General features: G+C 40.8%; 2 protein-coding genes across 9 annotated transcripts in view; one reads left to right on the top strand and one right to left on the bottom strand.

Annotated features, from left to right (window-relative positions):
- Positions 1 to 16,172, bottom strand: part of LOC139470371 (cordon-bleu protein-like 1) — a 109,934-nt gene that overhangs the window by 45,763 nt on the left and 47,999 nt on the right. The gene's annotated exons all lie outside the window — the stretch shown is intronic.
- On the top strand, positions 10,069 to 11,490 carry LOC139470052 (uncharacterized). Its single transcript, XM_071252340.1, has one exon. It carries the CDS (start codon positions 10,069 to 10,071, stop codon positions 11,488 to 11,490), a length of 1,422 nt encoding a protein of 473 aa, XP_071108441.1.

Genomic DNA, 16,172 nt, shown 5'->3' with positions numbered 1-16,172 from the left:
CCTGCAGGGGCTGCTTAAATAATTTTGGCAGAAATTTGGAATTTTGAAATATGCCACGCGAAAGAGGTGGGGCAACTAAAGGAGTTTGTGTGGTTGTGTGTTTTTATAGATTAATGATTTATGTTTTATTAAGGTAGCTTTTTTGGGGTGTTTTTTTAATGCATCCGAGTAGTCCTGTTTTGATTGGTTGTGGTGTGCAAGTTATGTAAGGGGTTTAGTAGAGTAGCTAGTGTCATTTGGTTGCTGTAGTTTAGTGTGGATTTGAGTGTTGTGTGTTGTTGGTAATGTGTGCAATGTAGTATTACATGTTTCTATTTGGTTGCAATGTGGGCATTTACTGGTTTGATGTTTTTTTAATTTGTTGTAGGTGTGAGTTTAGTTTAGTGTGGCCTGTTTGTAATTTGGTTTGTGCCCTGTCAATTTTTTTGTTTTATGATGGCTTTTGGTTTTTTTCCCATTGCTTTTGTAGCAGGGGCTTTAGTTTGTAGTTTGATTTCTGATAGTTGTTTTGCCACTTTTGGGACATTTATTATTTCCTTAGTAATATTTTTAATTTCGGTTTTAGATATTGGAAGGTTGATACTTACTTCTTCTAATTTTAGTGCTGATTTCGCTGATTTGTTACCAAACATTTCGACGGCAGAGGCAGGGATCCAAACTATTTCCATGTCTTTGCCTAGTTTACAGAGATTGTGAGAGCTTTTAAGTATCTGAAGTATTAGTTTTGGACGGGTTTTTTCCAGCATCAGATGCACAACTATATATACAAAAGTAACGACCATACCAATAGTTCACCACACACAACTAGTTATAACACAAGTGTTTTCCCACTTGAAGAGACACTACAAGAATTGACTCCTACAACACATGCCACACATATCACAATACACTGACCCAGTGACACTGCTTCCACTTGTGAACAAGGGCAACCTTCACACCTTCACATCCACATAAACAAAGCCCATTAAGGCAGGGATGGCCAGATTGTTATCTTCAAAAGACATTACTAAAATTCCTACTTCGGAGGAAGACTTTGAAGTTTATGATGTATCCTCCAAGCTAACTGTCCTGTACATTGAATTGGCCTTGGGCCATGACTGAGGCCATATATGCATAAATCAAAATGTTGTCAAACCATGTCATGTATGGAAGCGACGGCTTGTCTCACTGGTCTGTCCTAACTGCCTATATTAGGATGAGGCACAGACCTACCTGTGTACACTGGAATAGATAGTCAGCCCTGCCACCAGCTTGGTCCTCACTCATTCCCCTCGGCACTCACCTCAGTTAGTTTCATTCCAGGACTTCACCAGATTGTTTAAACCATCTTGTTTATTTAGTTTAAGTATAATGTCTCAAAACTTGAAATTACTTTTTTTTATCCTATGAACAGTTGAACTGTTTCTTCATCTATTTAATTGGTTGTGACAACAATGAATTTTTATGTGAAATGTTACAAAAGCAGTTCAAAACATATAGGTTCAAAAAGCCTTCCATATGTGCAGCTTACAATCTAAATATATCAACAGCAGAATATATCAACAGCAGAATATATCAACAGCAGAATATATCTGAACTGTGTGATAACAGAGACATATCATCATGACTAACATGACTAAGACTCATAGTTCAATTTCTGTTTACTGTTGGCATACAATTTCATTAAACTATCTAAATATATTCTTAGTCCCTATCACAACAATACTCTCCATACATAAACCTTGATCTGAATTTCCCATTCCGAGTTGGGACTTAGTGCTAAGTTTATTCAACACTAAAGCCTTAAGCAAGAATAATCGGATTTACAGGTTTGATATAAGTAGGGTAAACACAGGTCAAGTCTCAACAAACTTCCAATATATAAGTTTTCTTGACCGAGTAGAGGCTTATGTGTTGTAAAATCCACACTGAAAATATCCACAAATCTCAGCCTGGGCATTAAGAAGGTTGTTACCTGGTTATCCAAATGATTCTGATAAGGTTTTCATATTCAAATGGTTTGTTTCAACTTAGACCACTTTTGGACTAAGGTAGGTTTAGTTCCATAAATCAATACACATTGTATTCATGAGGGGAATCCAGTTCAGCCAGGGCATGAGATTCTATATTCCAGGAGACTGCCGGACTGGGCGTCACACATTGTATTCATGGGGAGAATCCAGCTCAGCCAGGGCATGAGATTCTATATTCCAGGAGACTGCCGGACTGGGCGTCACACATTGTATTAATGAGGGAAATACAGCTCAGCCAGGGCATGAGATTCTATATTCCAGGAGACTGCCGGACTGGGCGTCACACATTGTATTCATGGGGATAATCCAGCTCAGCCAGGGCATGAGATTCTATATTCCAGGAGACTGCCGGACTGGGCGTCACACATTGTATTCATGAGGGAAATACAGCTCAGCCAGGGCATGAGATTCTATATTCCAGGAGACTGCCGGACTGGGCGTCACACATTGTATTCATGAGGGAAATACAGCTCAGCCAGGGCATGAGATTCTATATTCCAGGAGACTGCCGGACTGGGCGTCACACATTGTATTCATGAGGGAAATACAGCTCAGCCAGGGCATGAGATTCTATATTCCAGGAGACTGCCGGACTGGGCGTCACACATTGTATTCATGAGGGAAATACAGCTCAGCCAGGGCATGAGATTCTATATTCCAGGAGACTGCCGGACTGGGCGTCACACATTGTATTCATGAGGGGAATACAGCTCAGCCAGGGCATGAGATTCTATATTCCAGGAGACTGCCGGACTGGGCGTCACACATTGTATTCATGAGGGGAATACAGCTCAGCCAGGGCATGAGATTCTATATTCCAGGAGACTGCCGGACTGGGCGTCACACATTGTATTCATGATCATGATGAGGGGAATCTAGTCTCGGTCTACCTCATGATCAGTATGCCATGGTACGCCCAAAATGGGTTTCACACACTGCACACATGTTGGGAATACAACCGTTGGGAATACAACCTTTGGGGCAGGTGAACAGTTTAGTGAGTGAGTGAGTTTGGTTTCATGCTACTTTGAACTGTCATATCATGGCAGGTCAGCTAACTGTGGGAGATAGCCGTCAAGTGGTGCTAGAGAATCAAGTTGAGTGCTGCAGTCTGTCTGATCAGTTGCATCTTGGGTGAATGCAAGTGTTCAACTACTGGTGTTCCTGGCCAGACTCAATTTTTTACAGGTCTCTGTTATACGCCTGCACATAAGCTGACTGCAGAATAGATTAACACTCACTCACCATCAGCTAGATAACAGTAAATGTGACCAACCATGAGATGAGGGACCTTATGGATGAAAACTCACATTTTAACATATTTATTACAGAGATACGTGTCATCAAACATTTGGACTCATTTTCCGACTTATGACTGTTTATGTAATAATTGCAGTTTTTAGACCTAATGCCTGATGGAGTGAAAGTAGACATAAATGCTGAAAGGTTTTTAAATAATGTTTTTATTACATTACGAACTAGCAAGAGAAAAATAAGATATTTTTGTACAGTCCGCACACATGGCAATCTTCACTGAATTATGATGAAGTCAAACATCTTTATGATGTCATAGCATACATTTTATCCCAGCACCCACGGTCACAGGGGGTTGCTAATGTTGATCCTTGTGATCAGCTATTTCCCATTATAGTGAGAACAAGCATGGAGCATCGGACACGCATGGGGGTAGATCAGATTTTACAGACACTTCAGGGAGAAGTTCAATGTTATAACTTGAAACATCAATTACACGAAAGGAGGTTTGTCACCATGTACAAATTAAATTGGGCCATTGGACACACATACTGATTTGTAATGTAGACATACAGGCAGGAAACCTCAATGACAACTCAGTTACATTTGCCCTGCAGCTGCCCCAGAGGAAGCTCACCTATCAAAATCCTTGAAGCAGTTAGTGTTAAACCTGATGTATGTGTATACTGGAGCTAGCTACTGCTGTATTCAACTGTTCAGAACAAGAGGTGCCTGGAGCTGTGGAGCTACTCCAGATGACAACATAAACACCCCCATGATCCTTGTGGTTTACCCAGCAGACAGATCAAAGACAGCACTGACTAGAGATTGAAAAACTCCCTGTCTTTTCTAGCTAAGTCTGTTCAATGGCTGGCATCATAAATCAGTACACAGGGATAGATCCTGACTGTATGGCAGATGTGACTCAGACATACTAAACTCAAGGACCTTCAACACTGGTCTCATATCTACTCCAGTTACAACTGACAAAGTTCAATGACATTTTCCTGAAGTAAAGAATTACATAACCATTGAGATATACTAACACACTATGAACATGTAATGCCAAACAATTTATTGAATGATAAAATTAGTTTTATCCATTTTTATTCAAACTGTGATTTCAGACATGAACACCGGTTGGTATTAGAAACATGACATTGTGATAACTGAAGAAACAATACTGAAATTCTGACTCTTGATTTATTAATCCTCAGCTCTGGATCTGGGAGGGAAGGAGTATTGAGGGTTAATCTAAACTTTGAGCTATCCAGCAGTCATATCAGAGTGTAGGACCTTAATCTTTAGTTTAAGTGCCGATCTAGTGTCAGAGTGTAGGACCTTCATATGTAAGTGCCATTCTAGTGTCAGAGTGTAGGACCTTCATCTTTCAGTGCCGATCTAGTGTCAGAGTGTAGGGCCTTCATCTTTAAGTGCCATTCTAGTGTCAGAGTGTAGGACCTTCATCTTTGAGTGCCGATCTAGTATCATAGTGTAGGACCTTCATGTTTGAGGGCCCATCTAGTATCAGAGTGTAGGACCTTCATCTTTGAGGGCCCATCTAGTATTAGAGTGTAGGACCTTCATCTTTGAGGGCCCATCTAGTATCAGAGTGTAGGACCTTCATCTTTCAGTGCCGATCTTGTGTCAGTGTAGGGCCTTCTTTTTTCAATGCAAGTAGTTGACATAACAACAAGCAATATAACGTGCATTCATCCTGACACCAACCTGAAGCATATCTTGCTACAGGTAACCACCATCTTCGTCAACTATAAAGCCAGTACCACCAAGAATCTCATCTTACAACTTCAGACTTATGAGTCTTACAACATTTGTACAAGGAGTAAATCTATGAACCTACACATAAACAAAAGGGCTTAAAGGGGGGGCATGTCTCCACCACTATTCTATAAACACCAACATTCCTTACAGTACAGAAGTATGTCACAAGTTTGGTTCAAGATGTCCTTACCTCTGATGGGAAGTAGATATCACTGAATATATCCAAAAATCCACTTTAAGATATCCGTGCTTTGTATCTCACACAGTAATTGTCAAAAATTCAGAACCAAATCTAGAAAGCAGAACTGTCTGTTCCTCCATGGAAAGAGCACAGAAGTTGACTTGTCACCAGTTCAGAATGTCCATGGAGACATCCTACAACCTTGCTACAAAGAGTCCTCAAAATTATATTACTGAAACAACCCTCATAATAATATTTCATGAAATAATCCCATGATGAACAACATATCCAATACATCTCCCAGCTACACAGGAGAACACACAGCCTGTCAAGGCCTGACAGGAGCCTGTCTGACATGTAGCTTACTCTACAAAAGGAGACAGTACATTGGACATCTCTTGACCCTAGAGCCACTTGTGTAACTGAGGAGTCTAGCAAAATGTGTGAATAACATTAACACAAAAAAGCAACCCACCTTTCAGGTGTATGTAGTCACGGAGGACATTGTTCCTTTCCCATACAAAGGAGACAATTCTACACCAGTTATATTTTGTTTGGGGGGCTGTGCTTCACACTGGGTAAATCCCTACTCCCCTTGAGTGGGTTTTGATGACTGTTGCTTGCGGAGGTTGTAATACAACGCTGACCATGCACCTGACAGATCTACTGTGTGACAGAGGGGGGAATATACCTTCAATGTGTCCTCAATAAATCTCGGAGTTTTCTTTACACTGTAAGTATGAATTTGGATAGTAAACAGCTTTGTAATTTGACAGTAACACATTTGGATTTGAAGAAGATATGTAAAATATCTTTCTTGACATTGGGGAAGTGAAGCATGAATATGACCCAGTGCATGCTATCATATTCTTTCACTATCTGAGTGGCAGATAATCCAAATATTTATGCTATGTACATTGTCTTGAACAATATGACTATCCTGTCCACACAAATAATGTATACTATATTCTACAAACATCTTCAAAACATAGACATCCATTTCAAACTTAACACAAGCTTTACATGGACTCCTTTTGACTGGTCTTCTTTCCTTTGAAAGAAATAGCAACATACCACATGGATTTCCTGGATCCAATCTCTTATTTTTCCCAATCTTCTTAATTAAAACATCCACAAGTCTATATCTGTACATCCAACATGACCACTTGAAGGGACTCCCCTTAGGGAGATCTTATCTTGCTCTCTGATGTTAGTGGTAACCTTCTGCCTACCACTGATGTCACATGGTACACATATTTCCTAGCCTCCAGCTATTGAAGAGTTAATACTGTGACATGGTGTATAGTGATTATCATGGTCCATTTCACATCACATGGCTGATATTTGATGAAACGACTGACTGGGTTATCTAATAGGGTAATTGACATTCTTTAAAATTAAACACCCTTGCCTAAAGATGGTCCTACCTTAAAATAAATGTGGGCAAGATGTAAGTTCAAATAGATTAATAAAAAATTGACGTCTTGTTGGAGAATGTCTTATGATTGTTCTTAAAAGCTCTATGTTCTAAACTCAAAACTCAATGTTCCACAAAAAACATAAACTTGTTTAATATTAAGTAAAATTACATTTTGAATGTCTGTCACAATGCTGATCAGCATAAATTCCCTTGAAGATTCTTTGTAAAACCGGTAAGTGTGTAAGTCCACTTTTAGGTAAAGTTCATTCCACATTTGATGTTCATATCACATAAGGATCCTTGCAGGACCTCTTTCACTGTGTTGTTGCACCAAGATGACTGCAAAGTCAGGATGCTAGTGTTTACACATCTCACAGTCTGCTCTCAAAGCTCCAGGGCAAATTGGGCCAGATTACACTCACAACATGGCTAACTGTCAGCCTAATTATCAAACTATATATACAAGATGGTTGTAGTGATGTCAGCCTCAGGGTCAAATTATCTCCTAGCATTCTAGCAAGTTTTTACCAGTCAATACCCTCTGTATGTCCAACCTAATTATGCAACAGTTATATTGCATGATCATTTGAAGTCGTTACAGAATATTTCTCTCTGACCCTTTGGCAAGGTCCTGTGATGGAGTCGAGTTTGTGGGCTATAAGCTGTTCTTACAAATTGTTTGAGTTTGAAAATCAGAGTGTGTTGGCCTCGTGTGAGCTTAAAGCCCAGTGTGGTGCAGATCATAGGCACTGACCGCTTTGGGCAACGATCACATGGATGGCTAAGGTGCTGACAGATCATGCAAGGATCACATGGATGGCTAAGGTGCTGACAGATCATGCAAGGATCACATGGATGGCTAAGGTGTTGACAGATCATGCAAGGATCACTTGGATGGCTAAGGTGCTGACAGATCATGCAAGGATCACTTGGATGGCTAAGGTGTTGACAGATCATGCATGCAAGGATCACTTGGATGGCTAAGGTGCTGACAGATCATGCAAGGATGACTTGTATGGGTATGGTGCTGACAGATCATGTAAGGATCACATAAATGGTGCAATTTGGCATTATGTGATGCCATAGACGCACTCATCCCCCACAAATCCAAGAGGGACGAACAGAATATGGTCACTTATTGAGGCAGAGAATATACAGGAACACGCTGCTTGACTGCTGGGTACAATGACCTCAGTGTAGGACCAGCATTTATACACTTGTCTCCGGTACTGCTGCACCAAGAGTGAATGCAGCCACTGTCTTTTGTAACAGTAACTTGTGCACAGATGTACTTCAACACTTCTGTCTCAACCACTCCCAACCCAGGTCAAGTCTTCTGAAACAGTAACTTGTGCACAGATGTACTTCAACACTTCTGTCTCAACCACTCCCAACCCAGGCCAAGTCTTCTGAAACAGTAACTTGAGCACAGATGTACTTCAACACTTCTGTCTCAACCACTCCCAACCCAGGCCAAGTCTTCTGAAACAGTAACTTGTGCATAGATGTACTTCAACACTTCTGTCTCAACCACTCCCAACCCAGGCCAAGTCTTCTGAAACAGTAACTTGTGCACAGATGTACTTCAACACTTCTATCTCAACCACTCCCAACCCAGGCCAAGTCTTCTGAAACAGTAACTTGAGCACAGATGTACTTCAACACTTCTGTCTCAACCACTCCCAACCCAGGCCAAGTCTTCTGAAACAGTAACTTGAGCACAGATGTACTTCAACACTACTGTCTCAACAACTCCCAACCAAGGTCATGTGAGGAGAGAGACAGGAATGAAAAGAACTGACAACATAGTCATGATGAAGTGATGAAATCCGTACACATATGGTAAAAAGGTTCTTCCTTTTACTTTTGCCCTCACTGAGATCATCATATCTTATGAAGTGATCATGATTAAAACAAGATTAACATGTTTTACAACAAAAAGATAAAACTATGAATGGATGGGTGAATGATGATGGATGTTAAAAGGCTGCTGATGACTGGATAGTGAGTGTGTGAACAAGATTAATGCAGTAACAGCAATAACATTCAATATCAAGATAGTCAGCTTCTATGATGAGGAATAATTGTGCACAAGATCCCTGTGTGCTTCTATTCCTGGGAGTGAGTGAGCCAGGTGCAACACAGAGTTGTGTCAGCTTAATGGTGCAGGAGAGGCCGAACTGATGCAGTTGGAAGTGCCAACTTGTAAAAACGTTGGTTAAACAGGGATATGGATATGGGACTAACATATCAGTGATCACAACCTGGAAGAATGTAGTCCTGATCCTGGCAAAGCAAAATGCAGCACTTTAGACCACTGGGGCATGTCCCCTCATCAAAGATCAAATGGCTTTGGCATCATCAGATCACATGTTCCTTAATATAGTGAGTAACCGATATACCTATACATGTATATACCTTATTGCATATAAACATGTCCTGGACAAACCTTCTTACATATAAACATGTCCTGGACAAACCTTCTTACATATAAACATGTCCTGGACAAACCTTCTTACATATAAACATGTCCTGGAAATACCTTATTGCATATAAACATGTCCTGGAAATACCTTCTTGCATAAAAACATGTCCTCGCAAAACCTTCTGGCATATAGACATTCTACTATTTATTTGGATATGTTCCCAATATGGATATGTCAATGTTTCAAAAGTTTTCAAATGCTTCATTGGAATGAAATGATTCAATCGTTAAGATGTAATGACTAAAGAAACAGTTGACTAACAATAACCACACTACCACACATAAACCATTAGTCACATCTTCTCTAACGATAAGGAACCTTGAGTCATGACAAACTGGATCATTTTCTCTCACCCTTCCACCAACATGGGATTTGAACTGGAAATAACACTTAGTCAAAGTCCATTACACTTATATTCAAACCAGGAGGCATCTCACTCCATTGAAGCTGCAGACAATAGCAGAGGGTCAGACAGTCCTTCTCTCCTCCAACACACCACTCTGCACAGGATATCTACTGGGGTGGGGCATATCAGTGGGCGAGAAGGAATGCTGTGACTCAGGCTAAAATGCAGGTTGTATGTCCCTTCATTTTACAGTGGCTTGGACATAGTAGGGAGTTGTCATTATCTACTGGTTATTCATACATGTGGCTACAGCCCACTCTCGCAGCCAACTTCATGTAAGAGTCTTAACCTGAGATTACACTGACCTTACCATCTGGTAGAGTGTGCACAATACAAAATATTGTGGAAAAATATATACCCCTAGTTAAAAAACTCTTTAAAAAAATCCAGTTGAAAATGTATCTTTACAAAGTTGAAAAACAGAAAACATCAGTGTAGTTTCCTCTCTACCACCCTTCACATCAACTGTCTCTCACCCTCCACATCAACTGTCTCCCACCCTCCACATCAACTGTCTCCCACCCTCCATGTCTCCCACCCTCCACATCAACTGTCTCCCACCCTCCACATCAACTGTCTCCCACCCTCCACATCAACTGTCTCCCACCCTCCACATCAACTGTCTCTCACCCTCCACATCAACTGTCTCCCACCCTCCACATCAACTGTCTCCCACCCTGCATGTCTCCCACCCTCCACATCAACTGTCTCCCACCCTCCACATCAACTGTCTCCCACCCTCCACATCAACTGTCTCTCACCCTCCACATCAACTGTCTCCCACCCTCCACATCAACTGTCTCCCACCCTCCACATCAACTGTCTCCCACCCTCCACATCAACTGTCTCCCACCCTCCATGTCTCCCACCCTCCACATCAACTGTCTCCCACCCTCCACATCAACTGTCTCCCACCCTCCACATCAACTGTCTCCCACCCTCCACATCAACCGTCTCCCACCCTCCACATCAACTGTCTCCCACCCTCCACATCAACTGTCTCCCACCCTCCACATCAACTGTCTCCCACCCTCCACATCAACTGTCTCCCACCCTCCACATCAACTGTCTCCCGACCTCCACATCAACTGTCTCCCACCCTCCATGTCTCCACCCTCCACATCAACTGTCTCCCACCCTCCACATCAACTGTCTCCCACCCTCCACATCAACTGTCTCCCACCCTCCACATCAACTGTCTCCCACCCTCCACATCAACTGTCTCCCTCCCTCCACATCAAATGTCTCTCACCCTCCATGTCTCCGAACCCTCCATGTCTCCCACCCTCCATGTCTCCCACCCTCCACATCAACTGTCTCCCACCCTCCACATCAACTGTCTCCCACCCTCCACATCAACCGTCTCTCACCCTCCACATCAACTGTCTCCCACCCTGCACATAAACTGTCTCCCACCCTCCATGTCTCCCACCCTCCACATCAACTGTCTCTCACCCTCCACATCAACCGTCTCTCACCCTCCACATCAACTGTCTCCCACCTTCCATGTCTCCCACCCTCCACATCAACTGTCTCCCACCCTCCACATCAACTGTCTCCCACCCTCCATGTCTCCCACCCTCCACATCAACTGTCTCTCACCCTCAACATCAACCGTCTCTCACCCTCCACATCAACCGTCTCTCACCCTCCACATCAACTGTCTCCCACCCTCCACATCAACTGTCTCCCACCCTCCACATCAACTGTCTCGCACCCTCCACATCGACTGTCTCCAACCCTCCATGTCTCCCACCCTCCATGTCTCCAACCCTCCATGTCTCCCACCCTCCATGTCTCCAACCCTCCATGTCTCCCACCCTCCATGTCTCCCACCCTCCACATCAACTGTCTCGCACCCTCCACATCAACTTCTCCGACCCCATCAACCCTCACATATCCATCCATCACACCATCATGAGCTCCACCCAGGAAAACATTGTAAGTAGATTCCTGAATCAAACTTGTAAGAAAAGTATTTTTGCACTTATGTCTCCTAGTTATATCCCATAACATATTTTTAAAGAATCCCACCATTCCTCAAAGAGTCAACACAGTCTCTGTGCCATATGAAAACAAATACAAATATTCCATCACCACAAAACTCACCTTTCAATTGCTACCTGGCCAAAAACAAACACATTCAGTTGATCACTTTAGTGGGCATTCCTAAGAGGATTGTGCAGGAGCTTGTTGTAGGGGAATGCTAAGCTGTGCCCTGCCCCCACAAACACAATGCATGCTAATCCCTGTTCACTCAGATCAATGATGGAAGATTCGCAAGGACTCTTATGTCGACAGAGCCAATTTACTGCAGGGTGTCATGAACATCGTGTTGCCGATTGCCAGAAGTCCCACCTGGGGAAGTTGTCCACATTCAAAGTCACCTACTTTACTTTTTGTAAGAGCATTCAAAACAAAGTGTTTTGAAACAGTTTGTGATTCTCACTCACAGGGTCTTAAAAGCCCTCAATAGATTATAGTGAGTGATCAGAGCCCCAGCATTATATTTTTTTCCACTTTGGGTGCTTGCATAAATGGCCTGCTATTCATGATAGTCAAGTGTGTGTGTGGTGTTATGCCTGTTCACACTGTACCCATGAGGGGAGTTGAACAAATTGGGCGAACATTTAATCACGGGGCTACCTCACTGTCTTGCATGACATTTTTTAATACAGCTTCAGAAACACCTTGAGCATAGTAAATGAGGTTTATACCATTGCCTTATCACATCAAGCTGCAGAAATTAGTCCTGGAGCAGACAAGACACTCGATGATGCTGTGAGCACAAATTCAGTGAGAAAAAAACTTTTTCAATAATAGCTAAACTCTTTATCATTCCCTTGGAAAATGGACACTTATTTTGGAACATATTAAGTTGTTCAGTGAGACTTTTCTAAACAGTCACTTGCTCTTGTGATAGTATTCAAATAATGGCTTGAAACAAGACATCTAAACCTAAACAATGAATGTAAGCCCAAGGTTATACTCCCTTCCCAGACATCCCATTATTATTGTACCAGTATTTATTGTTTACAAATATTGGTCCAATATTTTACTACTCATATATTTCCTCACAAGAGCAAATAAGCTAAACTGTTCTGTGAAGGTGTTCTGTGAGGCTGTTCTGTGAGGGTGTCCTGCGAGGCTGATCTGTGAAGTTGCTCTGTGAGGCTGTTCTGTGAAGGTGCTCTGTGAGGCTGTTCTGTGAGGGTGCTCTGTGAGGGTGTTCTGTGAGGGTGTTCTGTGAGAGTGCTCTGTGAGGCTGTTCTGTGAGGTTGTCCTGTGAAGTTGCTCAGTGAGGCTGTTCTGTGACAGTGTTTAAGTCATATGACCGTCAATCTTCTTTTTTTTGTGACATGACATTAAATGCCTGCCTGGCACTAGTGGCAGTGACTGGATACGTTCACACCAGCACTCTACCATCACAATTGTACAATGAGGGTTTCAGGTGTTTCTATAAGCTCAAATCAATTTGCTCTACAATTAATTATTACAGACCCAAATGTTTTAAATACACACAATCAGAACCACATTTAATTTTTTAGGTCTAATAAATACAAACTTCACCCTACCTTGCATTAAGAAAATTGTTCTGATTGCTTTCCATGTTTACTGCATAAAGGCAATTTCTTCCACAAATTTCACATACCTCGCTGGGTAATGCTGAAACTTATATAATTACCAATGCAAATGCTATGATATGATAATATGACCTTGAAATTGAACACCTATTAAATGTAGTTTATTGAACTTAACCAGGCATATCCACTTGTAATGCAGGGGCAATAACTCCGGATATGTTACGTAGTCTGTGAGCTGTCAAGATCTCACAATCCATACTTATGAAGACATTTTAGAATGGAGAATAATTATATCACTTCATTTCTCCTAAGATCAGTCAACAACTAATATTTCCTCAAAGTAATAGGCATTGAGATCCTTCAGATGTTACACTCAAACATATCAAGGCTACCTTTAATACAACAATCTTATAGTGAAAATATGATCCTTCATGTGATGCTCTTTATAAATGAAAAACTTATCACAAAAATCAACTTTCTTGCATAAGCAACCATGAGAATATCAACAATTCAATCTCAGTCAATCAATTTCATTAATTCATTGTCTCAATATCACACATGCAATGTTCATAAATCTACATAGACAACTGAACAAGACGATCATCTAGCAATCCAACAACATAACTTTTCTGGCTTCATTTGATGCAATTTATTGCAACTGGAATTGAACCAAATGTTCTGCACATCAGTTGCACTGTTGATTTAAACAGACAGAACATACCTTATCCATTACCATCCCCAAACCTGCACAGGCAATATAAATTCTGGCTGCATCTTCATGCAGGAGACACATTAACACATATCTTGGCATCGATATCACAGTAGGAGAATCAGTAGGTGCGATCGACAACCAACTTCAGAGAACATCCTTTCATTCTGATGAAACAGCAACATTGATCTGTGAATATGTATATTGTAGATGGGGGAAGTGGTCGAAAGTGTCACCACTCGATAAACAAAGTTTTGTCCTTTATCTGGCAGAGTCATGGGTTAGAATCCCAGCTCTGCCTTGATAAATACAATCTTTGTCCTGTCTGCAGCCTACTCATATGGTAAATGTCTAGGTGCTTAAATTTGGTAACCATTTCAAATTTTGCACAGACACCTGCAAAATGAAAACATCTTGTGAGCGTGTGGTCGAGTCTAACACCCCTTTGAACAGAATATCAGTTAAATCATGGCATGAGACCTTCATGTGAAGCAGGTGCTGGTAACAAGAACATTATCAGGGCCAACTGGAATTGAGTGATCACATCAGAACTTGGAATGGTGATTCAGCAGATGGGCACAACAAGTGTAGAGACTACGAAGTGACCTACATGGATGAACTGCTAACTATCCAGCTGCTGTCAGTGTATCATCAACAAATATGGCAGAATGTTTGCCTTCTTAATAACTGCCTCTACATAGCATACCGTGATACTGTGAGCTGCAGCACATTCCACTGGTTGCACCCATCAATGCCATGTTTCTAATATATCATAATTAACAACAAACTGTACATCTCTACTACATACTGTATGTACTTGGGATTTATTTACACTGTTTTAAAGTTACTTTCAAAAAGCACAAAAAGATAACAGCCTAATAAAAACTGTGAATTCTTCATGAAAGAAATATATAAGATTTTAACCGTCACCCATTGAATCATCTCCACAGAGAGACAAGAAAACAACAAATGTCCCCTATAGTTTTAGAGACTCACATTTACTTCTCTTCCCAATAGTTTTATATATTCATCTTTTTGCATTTCCTATGTATCAGAAAACAAATGTTTAAAGTGGCATTTATTCCCTACACCTTGTTCAAGCATCTATTGAGCAGACATAAGGACATTCTTGCAGGCCATTACCTAGAGACAGATAGTCCAAATAGATGACATGATGAATCTTCATCTAAACATCAAGAAGGTGATGCAACGTCTACCCATCCAGGAACCAAAGTGGATGCATGTCAGTTTGGACTAAATATCATTGACTATATTTATGAAATGTTTATTTATCAGAGAATGAAGAAGTGTAAATCAAGTGCTGACAGCAATACAGAAGCAATTATGAAAATCACACTTTGAAGTTTAAAGAGATTATCATTGTGTTTTTGTCCATCTACATGATCAAGTACAATTTCCTCAAATATCAAGTAAGTTTGGACCTAATTCAGCTTACGGTTATTTCCTTCATAACCAAATGGCCATGTTTTTTCATCAGTCACCAATTAATGCTGATGCTGTCAAAGTAATCATAACTAACACAAATGAACGCAAGCATATTGTAAATAACTATAAAAGTTGTTCAATCAGCAGCACTTAAATGATATTCTCTTTAAGTTACCTATGTGAGATGCGATGTGTTTACCATATCTAATTAACATTACCATGCACTTGTTTACGCACTGTTTACTGTAACATGTATTCATGATATTGTGTATAATGTATTCCATAATACAACAGAATATTTTAAATGTTGCATGTCAATAATCACAAGTATCATATTTACAATAATGCAAACATGATAGCACATATGTCATACTGGAAACTGTGTAAGTAAATAAAGTAGTGATAACCCATATGTCATACTGGAAACTGTGTAAGTAGAGTAAATAAAGTAGTGATAACCCATATGTCATACTGGAAACTGTGTAAGTAGAGTAAATAAAGTAGTGATAACCCATATGTCATACTGGAAACTGTGTAAGTAAATAAAGTAGTGATAACCCATATGTCATACTGGAAACTGTGTAAGTAGAGTAAATAAAGTAGTGATAGCACATATGTCATACTGGAAACTGTAAGTAGAGTAAATAAAGTAGTGATAACCCATATGTCATACTGGGAACTGTACGTAGAGTAAATAAAGTAGTGATAACCCATATGTCATACTGGAAACTGTAGGTAGAGTAAATAAAGTAGTGGTAACCCATATGTCATACTGGAAACTGTGTGCGTGGAGTAAATAAAGTAGTGATAGCCCATATGTCATACTGGAAACTGTGCAAGTAGAGTAAATAAAGTAGTGATAACCCATATGTCATACTGGAAACTGTAAGTA

This window comes from Haliotis cracherodii, unplaced genomic scaffold, assembly GCF_022045235.1.
Source record: "Haliotis cracherodii isolate W230 unplaced genomic scaffold, xgHalCrac1.p SCAF_20, whole genome shotgun sequence".
NCBI classification, from domain to species: Eukaryota; Metazoa; Mollusca; class Gastropoda; order Lepetellida; family Haliotidae; genus Haliotis; species Haliotis cracherodii.
The sequence above is the reverse complement of the archived record's forward strand: the minus strand, read 5'-3'. Positions and strand labels throughout refer to the sequence as shown.